Source organism: Chaetomium tenue, assembly GCF_020726465.1.
Source record: "Chaetomium tenue strain MPI-SDFR-AT-0079 chromosome Unknown F5144scaffold_2, whole genome shotgun sequence".
Taxonomy (NCBI): domain Eukaryota; kingdom Fungi; phylum Ascomycota; class Sordariomycetes; order Sordariales; family Chaetomiaceae; genus Chaetomium; species Chaetomium tenue.
In genome coordinates this window covers 1,580,980-1,603,052 of record NW_027117330.1, presented here as the reverse complement: position 1 = coordinate 1,603,052, position 22,073 = coordinate 1,580,980, and the positions used below count along the sequence as shown (strand labels likewise).

Genomic DNA, 22,073 nt, shown 5'->3' with positions numbered 1-22,073 from the left:
TCGATGGAGATAATTCTCGGGATTTTTCCTTTTTTTTTCCGTTCTCTCTCACTCTGGTTTTGTCTCTCAGGCCTGGGGGGTTCAACTAGCCACGCTCGTTTACGAAGATAGGTACAGGTAGTACATTCTCGGTAATTTAATAATTTGTGCCGGCCATCTGCTTGGTTCTCATTGCGGTTGCTTCTGTGAACTGAACTGTCTGTCACTTGAAGACTGGGTATAAACCCACCCAGCATTTGCAAGCGCCACTCCAAATTTACTTCGGACAGCACTAAGATCAAGCCTATTGATGAACCAACACCAGGAACCAAGATCAAGTAGCTCATCATAATGTGCTGGCAAAGATTTCAAATGTAAGATGTTTGCTAATTCATGGTGAGCTCGTTGTAATACAAATTGCCAAGAGCTGGGAGTGCAAGAGAGCTCCAATGTGGCTGCAGTCGTCCCCGATGTAACAAACAGAGGCCAAGGAAAAAAGCTTGAGGCAAGATTGAATGGCAAAAATGCAACGTGTATTGGGACAAATGCAGGAAGCTCTCGCCATATTGGCTTGTTAACTCGGATATCAATTGGCCCGTCTCGTGGCTGGCAGCAGCACAGGCACCGGGTTGCACCACCCACGGCACCATCCAGGGCACCATTCCAAAAATCTCCAAATGCGCGTTGCTCAGAACTCTGGCGTTCCAAAATCGGTGCTGTAGGTGCCACTGCTTCATGTTAGGCCTGCGTGTCGCTGATAACCTCATTCTGGAGAATGGGGTCGGCGGGTTTGTCGACGGCGTCGACCGCCTGGCCGTTGCAGAAAAAACCATTCTCAGCCATCCAAGTCGCGGTCCACCACGGCCTATGCTGAAATGTTGCAATCTCCAGCTGTTTCGCAATTCCTTGTTTGTTCTTGACTCTCTGTTGGGTCTCTGGCGAGGTGGTGTCATAAAGAAGGCCGACAATCCGGTGGTATGCCTCTCGGGCTGGGCCCATCTCTCCCACACGCCGCAACTTATCTGCCGTGATGAACTCATCATTGGGCGGGATGCCTCGAGCAAGCTGAACTAGGGGTGTTGGCCTCCAGTCTCTGTCGGAGAGCCACGCCGGTCTCGCATCGTATGTTTCGTACGCGGGTATGACGCTCACAGACTCCCAGTCGACAACGGCAGTGAGCTTGAACGTAATAGGGTCGAGGAGGAGATTGTGCTCTGAAAGGTCGTCATGCCAAAGGACGCCAACATCTTCGGGGCCGTTATCGTGCGGGACGAGGCGCGGTACCAAGGCCTTGAGCTGCTCAAAAAGCTCGTACACACGGTCCTTGTTTCTGTCCAATTCTCGGTCATTCTCGCAGTACCAGGCCGCCCCTTCAACAGGAGATAGCTCCCGGAGCCGCTTTTCGAGGAGCTCCAACCGCATGTCAACCAATTCTCGTGTTGTTTCGAATGGCCCACGGGAGCCAGGGTAGTACACTCGCTTGTCGAAGAAGAAGTCTTGGGCGACGATGCGGCCAAGAACAAAACGGCCGCCAGGGCCGATGTCTTTATCCACAACCTCCGTGTCGTTACCGTTTTTGACGGGGGACGAGGCACTGCAAGGAAGCACTTGGTCGGAAACGTCAGCAAAGTAAAGACTGCCAAACTTGCTGAATCGCAGCGCAACCAGCTGTTTGACATGGACTGCAAGTTCGGCGAACACCTTAACTCTGGCAGCATCGGGCATGGCACTCCACAGTTTGCGCAGAGGCTCGCCGGGCATCATCTCCATCAGGACCCATTCGTATCCAAGCTCGTTGGCGTCGCTCGAGGAGAAGGCAATCACTCGGGGAATGGGCATCGTAGTGTGCCGCCGGACATATTCCATTGTCGCGATCTCGCTCTCGGTCTTGAAGAAGGGCTCGACAGGGATAGAGACTCGAAAGATGTAGGACTTCTCCCAGCTGGCGTGGGTGAGGCTGTACAGACGGTTGAAGGTCCCTTTGGCGAAGTATTGGATCTCGGCGTTTGCCAACTCTGGGAATTGGTGCGCAAGAACTTGGCGGATGTTGCTGACCCAAACATCGTGATCGTGGTCGTCGGGCCAGTACCGCTCAAGATATCCTTCATCTTCATGGCTCCTCCAGTATCGGTGGAGGTCGTCGGCGGGCGGGTGAGACTCGTGAGTCTGGGAAACGCGAATTGGGAAATCGAGGTCGATAGATGTTAAACCCATTGTATCAATAGGCGCCTGCCGAAGATTAACTGGAACACCGCAATCTGTACCGAGGAGAGTCCCAAGCTTTCGTGGGAGGAGGAAGTGGGAAGGAGAGACAGGGTTGCTGAGGGCCTGAGGCGGTAGATTGCGCCTGCCAACCTTTCAAATTCAGCGCGGCGCGATCTGGGAAGCTTGAGTGCTGCACGCCAGTGGCTCTTATACTCCAGAACGCACCTTCCTCGTCTTGTGCAAGGGCAACATCCGACGATAAGAATTGCCCGAGTTATCCCGTCCGGTTTTCGGCGGTGTTGTTACTGTTCAGTGCGCAACGACGACGCTGAACTTGGGAGTTTAAAAAGCAATCACCCATCACTTATCATGGCACAGTCACAGGAAACTAGAGTAACAATGCCTGACACAGGTGATACAAGAGTTTGGTGTTTGAAGCTTGCAATCTTCACACCATGGCCTGCAGCTTGGGCATGCCTTGATCCTTGTGTGCCAGTTCAGTATTGTCACCTTGTATCGCCGTCGCCAAACCTAATGATGCATGCCAGCATATCCCAGGGTGTCCATGGCTGTAATTTGGTGGTGCTGGCATTGGTTAATTTGCTAGGTTTGGGTACCACGGATCACTCTGTGAGGTGCCCTTCAAACCCTCTTCCTCCTGCATTGCTGGCTCACGAAAGGTCACGCCTCTGCACAACCCAACCCGATTGTTTGGCACACGTCCGGCACACTGAAGGTTGCAGATAACATGAATCCATGTGGCAGAAAGCCACGTGAAATTTGGAGTCACGAGTAAGTGGGTGTTAGAACGTGAAGCAAAGAAACCAGGCGCAATAATTGTCCCAACTGTTTCCACCCCAAGTGCCGAGTTTGGCTTGAACTTTCGCTTCTAGAATCACCATGAAGAAACCCAATCGATGGATGTTGATAGTACTCGAGAGGGAGGTGAGCATATATAGCTAGGATCATGGATGTCTGAGCAACTGCCCCCCATTGAGCTTGAGTTGTTCCACAAGTGGGCATCATTAAGTTGGCAACCTCGGGTTTGTTCAAGTTGAGATGAATTGTCCGACTATGTTCTCTAATAATTACAGTCTATCCCATCACTATGCCTATGCTATTTTCCCCAAAACCCATGTTATGCATTGTAATAACTACCCAAAATCTTTCGAGTTTAATCAAGACCTCCCAAGAAGCCCATTCGGCGTGGTAGCTTTGGTAGCGATCGCTATGAAACCACCGGCTAAGCAGATGACACCGCTAAAGATGCTCACTTCCAAATATCCACCATACTTCTCGAGCAACACCCCGTTTACCGGGGGGCCGACCAAAGTCGCAGTCGCGGCAATCGCCATGCCCATCCCCATGTAAGTGCCGAGGTTGCGGGGATCATCGGTGCAGATGGAGAGAGCCGCCATCGAGCCGGAAATAATAGTGCCGGACGAGAACCCGAATGCGATGGCGTAGACCACCAAGCCGGCGACGCTCGTGGCGGTGTTCATGCACAAGACGATAACAGCCGTAAGGATGCCGCCGAGACCGAAGATGGTGAGCTTTCCAAATTTGTCGGCGAGGATACCGGGGATGATCCGCCCAAACGTGGACGCACCGTTGACAATGGCTAGCAGGTACGAGGAAAACGTGGGCGAGATGCCTCTCGAGATGGCGTAAGAGGGGAGGAAGAACAGCGGCGTGAACATGCCGATGAAACAGCACCATCCGGCGGCGATGACGAGCAAGAACCTGATCTGCTTGAAAGCCTCGGGCAAGAAAAAGTTGGTCTTCCGTGGCGGGAACCTTGCGGTGATGGCGAAACATGAGAATGCCAACAACGGCGTGATCACAAAGGCCATGATCCTAACCGACCACCCGAAGCTAAGCGTCGAGTCGTTCAGCATCTTGGACAGGGCAATCGGAAAGACAATACCGCCGATCGAGCTGCCCGAGACCACCAAACCGATCGCGGCGGCCCTCTTCTTGTCAAAGTACTGCGACACCGCCGCGAAAGCTGGCACCTGCATGACGCTCATAGCCAGACCCGTCAGCACGCCCTGCGCCAGCATGAACTGCCAGTATTCCTTGCAAATACTCGTCATCATGAGGGCGAAGACGTAGAGTACGGCACCGGGTCGGATGACCCAGGCGCCGTAGCGGTCGAAAAGCGGGCCCGCGACGAGGCCCCCCGCGAACTGGATGAAGGACATCAGCGAGCCAATCCAGGCGACATTGTCGGGCGACTGGTCGCGCAACTGGTGCGTCATGTAGTAGGCCTGGAACACGCCGAACGAGTTCATGAAGCCCAGGCATGAGAAGAAGATGCATGCCGAGCCGGCAAGGACAAGCCAAGCGCGGGCACCGCCGTCGGGGGCCGGGGGGAAGGCACCGGGGCCGGGTTCGGGGAGGGCCGCCGTGGCGGATTCCGTGTCGGTTGTGGTGTCTTGCGGGTTTGGGATCTTTTTCTCGTCGTCCTGGGGTTGGAGGGTAGAAGACCCATGTGGGCTTTCTAGCGCGGCCATGGTGTTTAATGTGATTAAAATATGAGGTGAATCAGGTGATCGGCAAAAAAATAAAGTATCGGAAGTTTAGAATCCAGGATGGTCTTGGGAACGGCAGGTGCAATCCCTGGGATGAAGGAAGTATCAATGAAAATCCAAGAATAACGCCCCCAATTCACACCGTCTCAGGTTGAAGAAGGCTTGACCAAAGTCACCTAGCGTCAATGCGGGCAGTGATGATCGATAAGATCTGATTAGCTGACTTGGAAACGAGGCGCAACAATGTTTGACTTGTGAGGAACACACGGCTGATATACTGTGTGTGTATTGCGCCTGGATTCCGGAGCTAACACGGTGATCCGACTCCCAAGTCCGAGACTGCATGGGCAGGGTGGCTTCCGATTGCGTGTTGTCCCAACCGCTGTGTTGTTGATGCGAGTTGCCTGATCTGACTCTTCCGCGGGGGACGGACTCGGTTTTCGGACTCGGTGTTTTGTGGGGTGGATGGTAGGGCTGGCCAACCAGAAGGAAGCATGTGGGGTCATTTCAATCAGGAACAGGCTGACTTGATCCTCCAGATCCACAAAAAGCCGATTGTTGCTTTCGCAAAACACACAAAAGCCGTCCACCCCCTCTGTCTCCGAAGCATTTCCCGAAATTTGAAAACGTTTCGACAAGATTGGGCACGGCGTGAGTAATCTGAAAAGTCAGCAGCGGCGGGGGGATTTTGCGTGATGGAGCCACAGAGACGCCGAAGAAGGCCTGCAGTGTAAGTTTCCTCCCCGGACATAACTCCCTACCTAGGAACGGACATTTCAGATTGGGTGGACCCTCGGCGAACCCTTTTTGTCTCTCCGGTCTCTTCTAAGACATCTTCACCATACACAATGACTGCTGTTGCTGTGTGGGCCGTCGTTATTCGGTACAATTGTTCAACCGGGCTAACAAATCAACAGTTCCTGCATCCTCTGCCGAAGGCGCAAAATCCGATGCGACCGGCAAACGCCGTGTAGCAACTGCACCAAGTCCAAGAATGCTACCTGCATCTATAGAGATGATCCGCGAGCTCCACGAAGGCAAAATTCCTCAGAGGCGGCACAGCTAAACAAACCCGAAGCCGCGTTATCTGGGGCACCCTTAACACCGAGCACAGGGGACTTCGCCGGAGAGCAAGAGCTTGCTGAACCACTGAATTCCGAGCCATCTCGGCCGACAACAACTGATGCCGTCACGTCATCTAGGAAGTACACCATCTGTCAACGGGCTTATGGGATCCGCCAGGCCGCAAAAGAGCGGGCAGCAGCGGAGCAGGCCGCGTCGGCAGCCACAAGCAGCCCCTCGGCCAACACACCGGTCTCGACCTACCACAAGAATTCCCGGGTTGAGACCAAGACGATAAACTTTGCCGGCAACTTTTACTTCCACAGCGAACACCGCCTCGCCGGTCATCCCAAGGCTGTCACGAGGAGTGTCACGCACAAGACGCGGTACTTCGGGCAGAGCCATTGGGTCAATGCTGTGGGCCTGGTAGGAAAACTCCCCGCCTCTTGGTGATCGGCCAAACGCTGACTCTTTCCAGCTGAATGATATGTTTGATGTCATCGAGGGTCATTTACGTGACGACAACGCGTCAAAGGCACTAGAAATCGAGAAACGATGCAAGGCTTTAGGCAGACTCATCAAATCCCGCCGGGCACCCCCTTGGCCGTGTCCACCCTCATCCACCTTGCCTGCTAGAGCTATCTCCGATGCTCTGATCGACTGCTATCTCAATTCCAGCGAAACGGTTCTCCGAGTCCTACATATCCCCAGTTTCCGACGCGACTATGAAGCCGTCTGGGACCCCAACAACAGCAACCCTGACCCTGCTTTCCTCGTCCAGCTCAAATTAGTCCTGGCCATCGGCGCCACGACCTTCGACTCCACCTTCTCCTTACGCCCATGCGCCATGAAATGGACATACGAAGGACAGACATGGCTGTCGGCGCCCGAGTTCAAGTCCCGGCTGGGCCTCCCAGCTTTGCAGAGCAGCATCTTGCTTCTGCTCGCCCGCGAAGCAACAGGCGTAGGTGAGGACATGGTCTGGGCTACGATCGGAACCACACTCCGTCTAGCGATGTATATGGGCCTGCATCGTGACCCTGAGGGTTTGGGCCCAAAGTCAACCACGCCGCTGGTCGCCGAGATGCGCCGTCGATTGTGGAACACGATCCTCGAGCTCACGTTACAATCAAGCCTGAACTCTGGTGGGCCGCCGCTCGTTAACATAGACGATTTTGACACGGACCCGCCGGGGAACTTCGACGACGACCAGCTCACCAGCCATGGAGGTGAAATGCCCGTCCCTAAACCATACGACCAGTTCACCCAGTCCACCATGGCCATCTCTCTCCGCAGCTTGTTCCCTCAACGGCTCGCCATCGTTAAATCCCTCAACGACCTGTCCTCCACGGGTGCCTATCCGGATGCGCTTAAGCTCGATGCCGATCTTCGCGAAGGGTACAAAACCCTCACGCGGACCCTCCAAGCATGTAAAACACCCACAAGAGGCCCGTCCGACCTCGAGCTCCGCGTCGTCGACCTCCTTCTGCGCCGTTACTTCCTTGCCCTCCATATTCCCTTCTTCGCGTGCGCCCTCCAAGAAACCTCATTCGCCTTCTCCCGCCGCGTGGTCGTCGAGTCCGCGCTGCGCCTCTGGCGCGCTGTCTTCCCGGTCCCCCTGTCGCTAACCGACGACGCCAAGGCCGAGTGGGATCCCCTCCAGCGCATCGCCGTCAGCGGGTCGGGCTTCTTCCGCATCGTGGCCATACAGGGCTTCGTGGCCATCGCCATCGAGCTGAAGGCGCTCTTGAAGGAGGAAGAGAGCTTCGGTCTCGGCCCCGTCGAGCTCAGGCCGGACCTGCTGGCGGCGCTGCAGGACTACAAAGTGTGGTCCTGGTGGAGCATGGAGACGGGCGAGACGAATACCAAGGGGTATCTGGTTGCTTGCATGATCTACGCCCAGGTAGATGCGATGAGGAGGGGCCTGAGCCACGAAGACACCGTGGCCTACGTGGTCAAGTCCGCTGAGGATGCCGAGGAGAAGTGCCTTGCGCTGTTTGAGCAGATCGAGGCTAGCACTCGTGAGACTCACGAGGCGGTAAATTCTGCGCTTGATGAGACTTTGGGTGGGCCTCTGGATTTATCTCCAGACTTTGGCGTGGAGGGTTGGGACTACATGGTGAGCGATCTTGGGACTGGGGGAGTGAAGACACGTTGCTGATCATCTTATTACAGGTACCCGAAGCTTTATATGATCCGGCCAGCCAAGACCCCATAAACTGGGTGTTCCAGTACGGTCTTGCTTGATCTGTTATGTTGGACTTCGACTACTACAACCAAGGTCTACTCAACCGACGATTTAATCACCTTTGCCTAGCAGCAGACAACCGCCATGCACGTCCAACATTTCGGTTAACGGCACTGTCGGTCCCGAACGCCACCCCCTTCTCGTCCCCCCACTTCGTTGAGAATGCCATCCTCCAGCCGGCTTGGAAATTTGACATGACAATATCGCCACTCCTCCTTTCAGCGGAACTGCTACCCTACCAATGCTTAGCGTTATGTCTTGGTACCAGGCGGTGTGGGCGGGACATGATTGTTCTATCTGGCCCGCTTCGGTTATCATGCGCCGTAGTTTCCCGCCGGCTTTACCCGAAACCGTCGCACATCAGCGAGGCTGAGCATCCAGCTCACACACCTTTATGGGCCAAAAAGCAAGGCGCTTATCAGAAAGTTTGCATTATTCAGACATGATCGCTCAAGTGATAGTACACCTAACCTTTTTGGCTAAAATAAGCAGTTTCTTGGCCATGGATCGTCTTGTGGATGACGCAAGTGGTGCGAAAGAATGGGAACACAGTGACGTTCTTCTTGACGACTATCAATCCAAGCCTCAAAGTTCACAACACTGACTGATTAAACCACCGTCGGATGTTGTCTATCCGCATCTGTATGTTTGCGTGTCCACGTACGTACACAAAAAAGGCCAACGTTGCTGGTTGGGCAGCATTTCTAGCGCCACTACTGCCCAACAGAGCCGACCCCTCCCTCGTTGTCACCACACAAAACGCGGGCGCTTCTTTGTTAAATTGGAATCGTTTCCGGTCCCCAAAGCCTTTACCCCCATTTCAAGATCCAGATCTCATTTCAAGATCCAGATTCCATATCCGAGCCGCATCTTCAATTTGCTCCCAACTTGACTCTCTGCACTCCATCAACATCAACCGAGCACATCGATGACCATGCTCTCCTTCAGCACCAACACCCATCCGGGAATCCAACCCCACTCCCGCCACGACCATGACCTGACCCTCCACCACGACCCCTTCCAAACCCTCTACGACTCCCTCGCCAACCTCACCCTAAACATCACCACATCTCCCGCAGCAGCAGCAGACGACAACAACCACTACACACACCAAACCACAACAACCCAGACCCCCGCCTCGGCATCGGCATTGGCACCAGCCCCATCTCACCACGGCCCCCAACCATCCCCCTCATCCCCCGCCACCACCCTCCCCCTCCTCCCCATCACCCCGCTCTTCCCCCCCGGCCCCAACGTCATCTTCGCCCACTCCTCCTTCTTCTCGCGCTTCACCCCCGCCGGCACCTACCCCGAACTCCCCACCCCCGCCCGCGTGCGCGAGCAGGCCCTCCGCCTGGGCCTCGTCTCCGCTGACGCACAGGACGATGCGCAGGCCGGTGCGAAGTTGGTGCCGTTCCCCGAGCTGGGGTTGCTGGTGAAGTACGGTCCGGAGCGGGTCGCGGGGGACGGGTACGCGCCGTATGGGGGCTCGGGAGGGGGGGTGGGGGTGAGCGCGGCGGAGGGGAAGGCGATGAGTTTGGCGAGAAGGACGTTGTTGGATTTGGGGGTGCCGGCGGGGCGGGTGCCCGTGCCGGAGGTGTTTGGGTGGCGGAGGGATGTGGAGACCGGGGAGCGGTTTGTGTATATGGATTTGCCGGAGGGGGAGGTGTTGGAGGATAGGTGGGCGGGGTTGAGCGAGGTCGAGAGGGAGGGGGTGTGTACTCAGTTGAGGGAGGTGGTGGCGGAGTGGAGGCGGTTGAGGTTGGGGGGGGTGGGGTTTGTTGGTGAGTTTGCTTCTTGCGGCTTGATCTGTGGGTGTGGTTTGTGGTGTGGATGCTGACTTGGTGTTGTAGGGAGCGTTGATAATGGGCCGCTGCAGGATGAGGTGTTTCATCGCTGCGAGCTGGCTGGTGCGCCGCCTGCCGGTCCGTTCCCGACCGCCACGGCATTCCACGACTACTTTGTTGCGATGGCGGTCACCGTTTCCCGGAACCGACATGCAGGCGCTGGTGATGGACAGCTCCGCTACACACCGCACCATCTGTTCCCAGATGATGTCCCTGTCGTGTTCACGCACGGAAGCCTGCACCCACGAAACATCATCATCTCGGCCGGGCCAAAGCCGCGAGTGGTATCGATCCTGGGCTGGGAACAGGCTGGGTGGTACCCCGCGTACTGGGAGCTGTGCAAGGCTCGTGCAGAGTGCTCGCGGCGGGGGAGGCTCGGGGGCTGGGAGAGCAAGTATCTGTCATGGATTCTTGACACTGATGCGCTGAACAGCGAGATGCGTGGCTGGAACGTCACTGCGCTGTGTCAGTACTGGGATTATTTCGTTGGCTTGATGTAATTTTTGGCTGGGATGTAGATATCTAGGAGCTGAGATGCTCCCCTGCCCTTCAGTCTGATGACCAGATTCTGATGCCAGGGTTAAAATAAAACAAATCTAACATGGTGACGGTCGTCGAGATGGGTGTCACAGGTCCCGTTGACGACAACCCTAGAAGCTAAGCGTTTTCCAGCCAAAGGCCTGAACCACGGGGTTGACTTAGGCCAAGGGGTCGTCTCGAGTACCTAACTGAAGGTCTTGAGCAACCAGAACGCTTCGGCTAGGCGATGAGTGGCGTACTCCGCCACGCAGCAAATGGAAGGCATCGAGTCGGTTCTGAGGCGCTTCTCGAAAGGGGTGAGGATGCCAATGCTCCAGACAATAGCGGCAAAACCGCACTCAATAACGGCACAATGGGGATTGGAAGCTTCCAATGAATGGAAACCCTCTCGGGGGGGAATCTGCCGGAACTGTGTATTATTTATTATATACGCCACCACCTGCAAAATCCGGATTCTAGAGCACTACGCTACGATTACTTTGAAGTCTGAATTTTAGCAATATAAGTTTCTGATGGCAAAATCACATTTACGTAGTCTTCCGTTATAAAACGTATCGTAAATGTTCATGATACCATGAAAGCTTCTAGCATTGCAGATAAAAGGCTCCTCCAATGAGCGGAGCAAGGCCCAACTATCCCCCCAGATAGCCCCATAGCAATACCATGGGCAGCCAACATGACATAGATACCTACCTACCTATCGGGTCAGACAATACACATCTCACAACTAGAATTGTGTTCACTATTATGCCTGGAGGAACGTACGAGGAACGAGTACTTCCGAAAGGTTCCTTTTGCCTGGAGGAACGTACGAGGAACGAGTACTTCCGAAAGGTTCCTTTTGCCTGGAGGAACGTACGAGGAACGAGTACTTCCGAAAGGTTCCTTTTGCCTGGAGGAACGTACGAGGAACGAGTACTTCCGAAAGGTTCCTTTGCCTGGAGGAACGTACGAGGAACGAGTACTTCCGAAAGGTTCCTTTTCCGAGAAAAACCATGGCCTGCTCAAGCACGGACCAAATCCCCACATCAAAAGCCGTGTCGTTTTCCCCTGTATACTGTAAAGTTTCTACTGTCATTATCCTAAAGATTATGGAAGGAGAGCCATCTTGTTTTGGCTGGAGGAACTTACCTCTGACGATGAGCGTCTCGAAGTTGGGCTTGGCAGTGGTGGTGCACGGACGGTCTGTTAGTCATGGCTTGCAGCCCGTGCCGGCCCCAAATTCAGCTGTGGGGCCAGCTCCGGTTCAGAAGGGCCAATAAGATGGCGTACCCCCGGGTAGCTTCACCGGGTAGCTTCACCGACGACCACGCAGATTGCAGGGCAACACGGCAACAAGGTGAGCAGGAAAATATTAATTGAAGCAGCTTATTCTGCTGGAAAAGAGCCCTGGAACAGAGCAGCGGTGGAGAGCTGTGCTACGATCCGGGCTCGGAAACCCCAGGGTCTCCCCAGAGCAATGCATCCTCTACGTCATCGGTTTCAGTACCCTGGCCAGATTCAGCCATTGCATCCCATTCTTGAAACCACGACTCGTGCCTGTGGTCTTGCTCGAACCGCCGTCTGGTCTCCTCGCCCCGTCGTTCCAGCTTGACGATGGCGTCTCTCATGTCTTTATCAAGCACATTCTTGGGCTCGATAAAGTCGCCGCGCGCCGGTTTCCGAAACAGATGCAGCCCGTCCCAACTCTGCGCCCTCGACAGCTGCACGTACAAGCTCATGAAGCTGGGTCGAGTCGCCGTACCACTGGAGTGGACGCCTTTGAGGTTAACGAGCACGTCCGAGAACTGCTTGCCCTGGCTCTTCTGATCCGTCATGGCGAAGGCCGGCGTGCAGAGAGGCCCGGTTCTGTGGGTAACCCACCTGAAACCCGCCTTGCCCCTCCATCTGGCTCCCTTGCCCCGCATTTGGCTCGGGATGGCGGCCGTCTTGCTCTTGATCAAAATGGTGCCGTTGGGGAGCCCGGGGATGGCGAGGTCCGCGCTATCGTCTGACTGAAGGAGGACGGCCACCGGCGGTCCAAGATGAAGAGTCACGTCACTGGCGAGGGCAATGGTGCCGGCAGCAAGGTCGGGAAAGATGTCGACGGCCTTGAAAGGTGCGCCGTTGACCACCTTTAGCCCGACAAACTGGTTCCGAGTCACCACCACCGGCATCCCTTGAGCGTAGAAGAACAGGCCCGGGGTTGGCAGCTGGGAATCGTCTCCGTAGCGAAGCACGCGGCACAGCTCTTCCACACTTAGTCGCTTCCCCGAATCGGTGTCATGCTTGGCCACAAAGATGGAGATGTGTCTGCCGTGGGCACGAGCCCACTGGACAACGGCGGCCATGTTCAGGTCCCACCGGTCTTGGTTCAGAGGCGTAATGGCTCTCAAACCATCTACGAAGGAGGACTTGCACGACGGTGTATAGACGCGGTGGCATAGCCGCTGGAAGTCTAGCTCGGTCTGATCGCCGTTGCGCAGGCGCCGGAGAAACCCCCGCAGCCTTGGACAGCCGGCCGCACGGACCTGTTCGCGGAGGATGACAACGGTGGTGAACTGGAGGAACAGCTTATGCGCAGCTAGGTGCCTTGCAGCGCTCTCTGGTCTCTGTCCGCCGCGGTCCCTAGGCATTGGCAAGAGGAGGCTGGTCTGCAGAACGGGGTCGAACTGGAAGAAGTCGCCGAAGAACAGGACCATTGGGATCCCGCCAAACGGGCGATGCTGGTCGTCCCTGTACTGCCGCAGACGGCTGTCTACCGCCGCGAGCGTGAGACCGCCCACCTGGCTAATCTCGTCGACGATCAACATGACCATGTTTTTCCAACGCAGCTTTTCTTCTTCCGATATATTCCTTGCCACCTCGTTCTTGCCCTCGAACCCAATGTTCGTCGCCGAGTGCAGCGTCACCCCGCCAATGAGCGCGGCCGCGTTGCCGCTGGCACCCGTCAGGAGCAGCGTGTGGAGGCCGTCTTTCATACGGAACATGTCCTTGAAGCACCACCGAACTCGACCACAACCAACGCCGAGCCAGTGCTTGCAATTTCAAGCTCAGGTATGACTTCCTTCCAGCTCACCAACTAGGCTAACCACAAAGAAGATACCGATCACACCAACGACGGTTCAGACACAGAGCAGTTGTTGGAAGATCAACGCGCTCCGGTTGACACCACCCCAACAAAAAAGAGAAAAAAGCAAACCTCTCCCGAGCCGATCAGAAGCAAGAGGTCTACAGCAGGAAAAAAGAGGGCGCGACTGTACGATTAGACGCTAGTCTGACTGGAGAAACCACCTTTCTTTACTTTCCCAGCATTCGTAAATAACCATGATGAAATGGAAAAAAAATATACAATTACATCGTTAACTCCGCTATGGGGCCTACCTGCAACCGGCAAGTTCCTCCAGGCTCCTTTGGCGTGCCCGCGCGCAGCGGGCACGGTCACTCCTGTCGTTTCAAGGACAGCATTGCTGGCCACTCTTAGTGTTGTGTTTTGTTAGGCATGGTAACCATTGCTATGGGCGTATGGTCTAGTGGTATGATTTCTGTTTTGCAAGAAAATTTCTTGAATACAGACGGTCCCGCGTTCGATCCGCGGTACGTCCATTATCTTTTGCACTACTTTTCCTTTTCTTTATTTTTCTTTTAGGGCTTGCTTGCGAAGCAAACCCAGCTGTGTTTTACATTTGGTAAATGAGAAGAAATGAATAACGTACTCCACCCCCAAGTCGCGCACACCCCCAAGTCGCGCACTTTTGACCGTGCTACGACCTCCCAACCCCAACTTGGAATAACTTAATAGCAAAAAATGGCATCGCAATCCAAAGAGAGTAGAATCAATCTTGCTATTCAGGCAATACAACGAGATAAGACTTTCAGTCGGCGACGCGCTGCCCAAAACTACAATGTACCCGAAGCGACCTTGCGCGACAGGATGAACGGGAAGACGCCGAAGCCCGAATCACGACCTGCAGCTCACCGATTGACAGCAATTGAAGAGGAGGCGGTTGTTCGGTATATATTGGACCTAGATACGCGAGGATTTGCACCCCGACGTGCTGGTGTTGAAGATATGGCTAATTTGCTGCTCGCCCAACGCGACGGGGGACGGGTCGGCAAGCACTGGGCCGAGAAATTCGTCAAGCAACAACCAGAACTCAAGACGTGTTTCAATCGTGTATACAACTTTCAGAGAGCCCTCTGCGAAGACCCAGAACTTATTGGCGCGTGGTTTAAGCTTGTACACAACATGAGGGCGAAGTACGGCATCCACGACTGTGACTTCTACAACTTCGACGAGACCGGCTTCATGATGGGCGTCATCTGCGCAGCTATGGTAGTGACGCGCGCCGATTGACGTGGAAGAGGCAAGGCAGTTCAGCCTGGCAATCGGAAATGGGCGACGGCGATTGAGTGCATCAACGGCGAAGGGTGGTGCCTCCCACCGTTTCTCATTGTTCAAGGCACTTACCACCTCGCCAACTGGTATACCGAGGGCGAGCTCCCACTCGACTGGGCTATCAAGCCAACTTCCAATGGGTGGACCGACAATGAGACCGGCCTAGAATGGATCAAACATTTCGATAAGCACACAAAGTCTCGTACGAAGGGGGTGTATCGGATGATTGTGCTTGATGGGCATGAGAGTCACCTGTCGGCCGAATTCGAAGCCTTTTGCAAGCAGAACAACATTGTCACCATCAGCCTGCCGGCTCACTCATCCCATATAACCCAGCCACTCGACGTTGGGTGTTACAGTGCCCTAAAAACGGCGTACGGTCGGCAAATCGAGCACTTCGTCAGAGCGCATATCAACCACATCACCAAGGTCGAGTTCTTCCTCGCCTTCAAAGCCGCCCACTTTGCCGCCATGACCGAGAGCAATAACAAAGGGGGGTTCAGAGGTGCAGGTCTAGTACCTTCTGACCCCGAGTCAGTGATATCCAAGCTGGATGTCAAGTCACGGATGCCAACACCAACTGGTCCCCCTTCCGCCGCTGCCGATCCTTGGTTCTCCCAGACGCCACGGAACCCAACAGAGACTGTCTCACAATGCGAGTACATCAAAGATCGGATTGCCCATCACCAGGGAAGCTCGCCAACATCAATTCTCACTGCTGTCGACCAGCTTGCGAAAGGGACGCAGGCATTGGCGCACTCGGTGGCCCTAATGACGGCTGAGATAGGCACCTTACAGAAGGCAAATGAGGCACTGAGCAAGCGCCGAAGGGCCAAAAAGACACATGTGCGTCTTGGAGGATTACTTACTGTAGGAGATGCACATGATATATTAGCCCAGAGAGAGGTGCAGGAACAGGTAGAGCGTGAAACGCGGGAAAATGGTGGTCGGCGGGCTCGAACAGGGACGGCTCCACGGCGTTGTGGTAAGTGCGGAAAGCCCGGGCACAATGCGCGCACGTGTCAGGGAGACGGAGAAACATCTGATGTACATGATTTAAAATAGTTTCAGTGTATTGCGGTTGTTGTGGTGGTGTAATTGATGTTTCCTATCGGTTCACGGTCAAAAGTGCGCGACTTGGGGGTGTGCGCGACTTGGGGGTGGAGTACGTTAATGTATTCATGATGTGCATGAGATTAATGCTGTTGCATACCCTACGACGCTGTTACATCTACAAACGCCGAGCTTTCTATCAAAATCTCCGTCGGACTGCTCTGCCACTGGGCGTTCCCCTCTCACGGCTCCACGCATCCCAGCTCCTCCAGTCGACGCACAAGTGGCTCTATGTCGAGATCGTCAACATCTTCGTCTGACGTTTCCCTGATCCGCTCTTCCATATATCGGTAAGCCTTTCTAGGGTCGACCAAGCCCAAGTCGACGAGGCGGCTCTCCAACAGCACCAATACCATGGACGGCCAATCGTAAGGGTCGAACGCAAGCTCGAGGAGGGTTCTCGCTTCTTGGTCCACGGGAGGGCTAAAATCAACGAGACCTGACCCGTCGCCGGAGAGGAAATAATCCAAAAAGAGGCCGACTACCTCATGGTGCCCACATGAACATGCAATAGCCAGCGGGGTTTCAAGATGGTTATTTCTGGCGTTGGGGTCAATCAGCCTGTCCTTGATCAAGTCGCTGTCGAAGATGAGTTTCAAGGCCTCGACAGAACCCTTTTCGCAAGTGTGAGCAAACGGCGTCATGCCATCGTTGTCTTTCGAATCGGGATCGACTAGCTTGCGCCTGATCAGGTCACTCTTGAGAAAAAGATTGGCCGTGTCGGGACTGGATGATGCGCAGGCATTGGCAAACGGCGTGCGGCCCGAATCATCCCGCTGATCGACCCCGAGCACATCAGGCCCAGAAGCCCAAGGGCAAGCCTGGAAGAGCACCTCGACCACGCGCCAGTGGCCCCGCCAGCAGGCGGCGTTCAAGGGTGTTTGGCCAAAGGCTTGATCCTGAACAGTTAAGCAGGCTTCAGCCGCAAGACCGGGTTGGACGAGCATCTCGACCATATCCTCGTAGCCGAGTTGAGAGGCTAAAAGCAGTGGGTTAGAAAACCAGCGGCCTGATAGCTGATTTTTGTGGCTTCCTTCGTCGAGCAACAATCCCTTGGTCTTGATAACTTCCTCACTCAGAAGCAGCGAAACAACCGCTCTAGAACGGCGCCGTATGGCCTTCATCAAGGGTGTGTCGGAGCTGGGCACGCCGAGGTTCGGATCTACTCCCTCGAGGCTGAGCAGGACCTTGACGACTTCGGTATGTCCGTGCTCAATAGCGACGGTAAGCGGCGTTCCTTCCGCTTCCGTCCAGACGTTAGGGCTGACCCCTTCTTCGGCAAGATACTGAACTACGTGGGCGTGCCCCCCTGCTGCGGCGAGTGAAATGGAGTGTTCAAGCGCCGAAGGGCTGGCGTAGGGCTTGAGGGGCTTGACAACGTCGAGTACACCTTCCCGTACCGCCCACTCGAATAACACGGCCGTCCTCTCTAGCTGTGGCACCCCGGAAGCTGGACCATTGGTGATATGGGGTAGGATTTGCAAAACGGCCTCCGCGTGTCTGGATCTGACCTCGCCAGACCCGATATGTTCGTCTCGCAACAAGGATACCACGGTGTCGACATGGCCGTGACGCGCGGCAAGGGCAACGGCCGACTCGCCCTTGTTGTTCACACAACCAACCTCGACAGGGTCAGGTTGGATGGTGGGCTCGCCAGTCTGTTGGCCCGGGTCCTTGACCAAGTTCAGAATGGTATCCACCATTTTAGAGTCGCCGCGCTCAGCGGCTAGATGTAAAGGCGTGTTGCCGTCATTATCCTTCATGAATATGATGCTGCGTAGGGACGGATCAAGTGACCGCAAGCGATCCACAAACTCGCAGGAGCCGTGCAGGGCGGCAATGTGGAAAGGGGTCGCACCATCCGGGCCCCGCCGCGCGTCAAGGCTGGCGCCGGCATGGGCGAGTAATCCCAGGGAATCTGAGTTGTATCTCGCAGCGACGTGGAGGGCGGTTTCCGACCTGATATTCCTGACATCTAGAACCTCCTTGCCCTGTCCTTTCACCAGACAAGCCAGCATCGAGCCACCGTACTTGGCGGCTTTGTGGATTGCCGTGTCGCCATCCAAGTCTGTCACGGTAACCTCTGGCAATGGCTCACGGCCTGAGGCGAGAGCGGCCACCACCTCTGGGTAACCATAGTTTAGGGCCCACGCTAGCGCGGTCCGCTGAAGTCGGTCTTGTGCTTTGTGGTTGACTCTGGGGCAGGCTACGAGAAGAGCTAGAATACGCCCGTCGTGGGTTGGGTTGAAGTCAACGGCGTAGTGTAATGGCGAACGACCGTCTTGGTCTGTTAGGTTGACGTCTGTGCGGGGATCCGCGAGGAGACGTTTAATCACATATAAGGTCCCGAAACAGATGGCAAGATGCAAGGGGGTCTTCCCACTGCGTTCTTGGAGATTGAGGTTGATGTCGGGGTAGGTCAGCAGTTTTTCCAGCACTGTCCCAAGGCCGCCACGAGACGCGGCCAGGTGCAAGGCGGTTGCGCCGTCTGCGTTCTCCGCGTTCACATTGACACGTCTGTTGGCGAGGAGCCTGTCAAGGTTGGCGGTATCGCCCAAGGTGATGGCCTCGTGGATAGGGTTTGTTTTGATCCACGACCAAATCGCCATTTTCGGGAAAGAGGGAGGGATAAGAGGGAGGGAAAGAGGAAGGGAAAGAGGGAGGGAAGAAGGGAGGGCAAGAGGGAGGGTTGGCGGAGAGTCCGTCCAGGATGAGATGAGGAGGACTCGGATGGTGAAGATGGAAAGATGCGGATCTTGATGAAACTGGTCCATACCAACAAAATGCGTAACAACTCCAGCCTAGCCCAGCCCACTTGAGCGGGCAGTCGGGAAATTATTTGCTTGAGCTGCTTGGTGGTGAAGGCAACTTGCAAGGTTGAACTGCGAACCGGGCAGGGAACGAGGCATCGAAAATGCGCTAAGCCCCAGGCCCACACCACTAAAAGAATTCCGCTGCGGCAGCAGGCCTGACAACCAACCAAAATTGATAACACGACCATTTTCTCTCTCAAACTCCCGACCATTGGGAGAGCGTTGAGGCGGTGCCCGTCAGACAACCAAAGCAAGAACATTCTGCAACCATAGCCATGCGCCATTAGGTTCTATTCCATACACAAATGCTGCGCCCCGGTGCCCGAAATGCCCAGTCGGGGTCCGAACGGGGACACCCTACGGTACTAAGGTAGTTATTAACTTAGGTATTCGTACCTTTTCCCACTCGGCGCCGCTGCCACTACGGACCTGAAGGTTGTGCGACTCCTCGAGATTTGTTGAGACACATCTGGGCTCCACGGGCAAACCAACTAAAAATGTCCGCTACGCTCCTTACCTAGAGATGGATAGTCCGCTTGTCGGTTGGTGAGTGACGTTACTTTGTCAGTGCCAGGAAGCAGGAAACCGAGCATATGGCTAAGAACATGGTTGACACAACGACAGGCAAAATGCCGACACCACCCGTGGGACGTTTAGCATCATCAAGACATGTATGGCCACAATCTTTGCCTGCACATGGACCATCCAGCATCTCAACGTGCCTGCTGCCCATGACAACGAGTGGCGTAGGTTCTTCCGTGTCTGCAAATGGATGCTTTTTACCATCTTGCTCCCCGAGTTTATCCTGGCCCACGCCATAATGGAACTGGCCCTCGCCGTCAAATTCATGAAGCGCATAAAGATGGATCCTCTTTTCCCTTCAAACCTAGGGCAAATGGAGGTCGTGTATCCGGCCTGGCTTACCCTGCTCGTGGACCCCCCAAACCGCTGGCCTGCCATCCGCTCTCTGCTAGGCCGGAAGAAGCTGGTTGACGGACTTGTCGAAGAAGAGCAGCAGCGCCGGCCAAGCATCACCCCTACAAGTCAGAGTCAGGGCCAAAAGCACTCATCCCATAGACTTGGATGGACGTTGACGCACACCTACTTCGCTAACATGGGCGGCTTTGTGTTTTCACCGCCTGTCGATGGGCTCGATACCTCGGAACCTGCCCCATATCCGCTAACAGCCGAATCTCTCGCCGAGTATTCTGATTATTTTGAGTTCCCCAAGACGACCGAAGGCGATATCAAAGACAAGAGTAAGACGGATGGGCTCGCCAAGGCCTTTTCCGTCTTCCAAATATCTCATCTCGTGCTTTCGCTCGTTGTCCGCCGAAGCCAAGGTCTGCCGAGTGCCCAGCTCGAGATCTTGACACTTGCCTTTGCAATCTGCGGCGTCGCCACATATGCGGTCTACTGGTACAAGCCGAAGGATGTCGCGGTTCCCATCAGTGTCCGTACCAAATCTGGTGGATCCGAAGAACCTTGGGGCGTGCTCCGCCTGTCAACGTTCGATAGTTTTTGGAGAGTCGTGACTAACGACAAGGGACATCGCCCCCGGCCGCTTGGACGCGTTCCCAACGACAACATCCCCATCAACCGCACTGGCTCCGCACACACCGCAACATTTGTCTTGGCCTTCGTTTCGGCGGCGTTTGCTAGTCTGCACGCCATTGCCTGGGACTTTGACTTTCCTACCGCAACCGAAGCAACCATCTGGCACGTCTGCACCATCCTCACCATCACCCTGCCGCCGCTGGGCTTGTTAGGCATCCCGCTTTCCCAGTCCACCTGGCGCCAGGGCAGTCCGTGGGATTTTCTCTCCGCTACCATACGCGTTCTGCGTGAGCTCTGCTGGCATCTCGAAAGTCCCCAAGAAAAGATGGAGGTTAATTACATCCGCCGCAACTTGGATGACCTATACAACATGAACTTGTTCCAACCTGCTCGGGCTTATAGTTCCGCTCAGGCCCCCTATGGAAACCTGCTTAGAGCACTGGACGAAGCTTCCACCCCGGAGTCCAATCTGCGGCGAAAGATGCTCGATTTTGTTGACAAGAAGGGCACCTTCCAAAACCGACCCGATCTCGACCTACCACCGGGGTACAGCTCCAACCTCCATCGGCTTTTCCGTCTCATAGACGGCCACGGATCGAAAAAGATGGTTGAGGAGGTGGCGAGGATTGGCGTTTTCCCCCGCCGCAGCCTACTCCCCACTGCTTTTAACATGTGGCTGGTCTACATCACCATGGGCTTGTATTGCGCTGCCCGGCTCGTCCTGGTTGCTGTGGGCCTATCGAGTCTGCGTGCGATGCCTCAGGGGGTCTACAAGTCGACCTGGGCTGACTATTTTCCCGCCATCTGAGCATAATTTCTAACCAGGGGGGATTTCAGATGTGCAGTTGATGACTTGGGTTCGATGTCCCCTTTTGTACATACGTTTAAATACTTTGAGTTTTAACACCATGCGGAAGCTCTTATTTGATCAAGTCATGGAGACAAGCTCTGATCCTGACTCCTCCGTGACATATGTATGTACATATGTCGGCGTGACAAAGTACGGTATCATAACATCGTACCCCAGCATCCGCAACACAGTGGTATATGATGTCAGCCCCCTGGCCGTTGCGTTGTCTTCAACCTCCAAGTACACGGAGTGCTTTATACCCCGATTTCATCTCCGGGGGCTGTTCAAAGAACCACTTCGTGTAAACACTGATCGAGGGTGAGCTACGGCACTTAAGCTTGAAATTGGCAGGCAGTGGTTTATTCGAGACGACCCCAATTGCCAACTTAAATACAGCCTACTTAGGAGGCATCGCTAGAAGCAACCCCTACTTCACACTCACACATAAAAGACAAACCAGTGGACAGGCCACAGCATATGCTGTTCAACCTAGGCCCAAGGAAACACCGCTCTTATACACGACAACACCCTCGACCGAAGCTCACCCATACGCCGATTCACCGTTGCAAAAGAATACCACCCATATCATGCGCCCTCCCACCCACAACTCGAAATAGAAACAAGAAGGCCGAAAGCTCCCCTCCCCCAAGCTAAAGCGAGAGGCCACTGAACCGAATAGTGCCTGCCACATCGCCGTTCCCACCACGCAGGGCGCAAGCAAGCAAGGAGGTCGAGATTGCGGCGCGCCAGTGGCATCTGTGTGTAGCCACTATCACCAGCAGCAACTGCACCACTCATGTGCACACCCCCCATCCCCATCATCTTCACCCCCATACCCGTCCTTCTCCCGTTAAATCTATTCCGCGCACGCACCGAGGTTCCAAAGAGGTATCCACCGTAACATACGACCTCGAAGACGATGACAAGCCCGCGTTGCTGGACCAAGC

At 55.1% G+C, this 22,073-nt stretch overlaps 6 protein-coding genes and 1 non-coding gene across 7 annotated transcripts; 4 read left to right on the top strand and 3 right to left on the bottom strand.

Moving 5' to 3' along the window:
* Positions 1-717: 717 nt before the first annotated feature.
* F5144DRAFT_481876 (phosphotransferase enzyme family-domain-containing protein) lies at positions 718-2,193 on the bottom strand (the record flags this gene model as incomplete). Its single annotated transcript, XM_066785309.1, has 1 exon — positions 718-2,193. One exon carries the CDS (start codon positions 2,191-2,193, stop codon positions 718-720), a length of 1,476 nt encoding a protein of 491 aa, XP_066646194.1.
* Positions 2,194-3,231: 1,038 nt separating this feature from the next.
* Positions 3,232-5,113, bottom strand: F5144DRAFT_561163 (major facilitator superfamily domain-containing protein). Its single transcript, XM_066788240.1, has one exon. It carries the CDS (start codon positions 4,698-4,700, stop codon positions 3,363-3,365), a length of 1,338 nt encoding a protein of 445 aa, XP_066646193.1. The 5' UTR covers positions 4,701-5,113; the 3' UTR covers positions 3,232-3,362.
* A 164-nt stretch (positions 5,114-5,277) lies between these two features.
* On the top strand, positions 5,278-10,481 carry F5144DRAFT_505141 (uncharacterized protein). The gene is made up of 5 exons (XM_066786442.1): positions 5,278-5,448; positions 5,636-6,206; positions 6,259-7,899; positions 9,158-9,816; positions 9,886-10,481. The coding sequence occupies exons 1-5, from the start codon at positions 5,414-5,416 to the stop codon at positions 10,373-10,375; spliced, it is 3,396 nt and encodes a 1,131-aa protein (XP_066646192.1). The 5' UTR covers positions 5,278-5,413; the 3' UTR covers positions 10,376-10,481.
* A 682-nt stretch (positions 10,482-11,163) lies between these two features.
* Positions 11,164-11,424, top strand: F5144DRAFT_470863 (uncharacterized protein; the record flags this gene model as incomplete). The annotated part of the gene is made up of 1 exon (XM_066785010.1): positions 11,164-11,424. A coding segment is annotated over one exon (261 nt), but the record flags the coding sequence as incomplete, so codon positions are not given.
* Positions 11,425-13,913: 2,489 nt separating this feature from the next.
* Positions 13,914-14,000, top strand: F5144DRAFT_t59. Its single transcript has one exon. It is a non-coding gene; the product is annotated as a tRNA-Ala (tRNA).
* A 1,885-nt stretch (positions 14,001-15,885) lies between these two features.
* F5144DRAFT_561144 (ankyrin repeat-containing domain protein) lies at positions 15,886-18,801 on the bottom strand. The gene has a single exon (XM_066788239.1). It carries the CDS (start codon positions 18,678-18,680, stop codon positions 16,089-16,091), a length of 2,592 nt encoding a protein of 863 aa, XP_066646190.1. The 5' UTR covers positions 18,681-18,801; the 3' UTR covers positions 15,886-16,088.
* Positions 18,802-18,900: 99 nt separating this feature from the next.
* On the top strand, positions 18,901-21,303 carry F5144DRAFT_561141 (uncharacterized protein). Its single transcript, XM_066788238.1, has 2 exons — positions 18,901-19,265; positions 19,344-21,303. The coding sequence occupies exons 1-2, from the start codon at positions 19,243-19,245 to the stop codon at positions 21,082-21,084; spliced, it is 1,764 nt and encodes a 587-aa protein (XP_066646189.1). The 5' UTR covers positions 18,901-19,242; the 3' UTR covers positions 21,085-21,303.
* Positions 21,304-22,073: the final 770 nt, after the last annotated feature.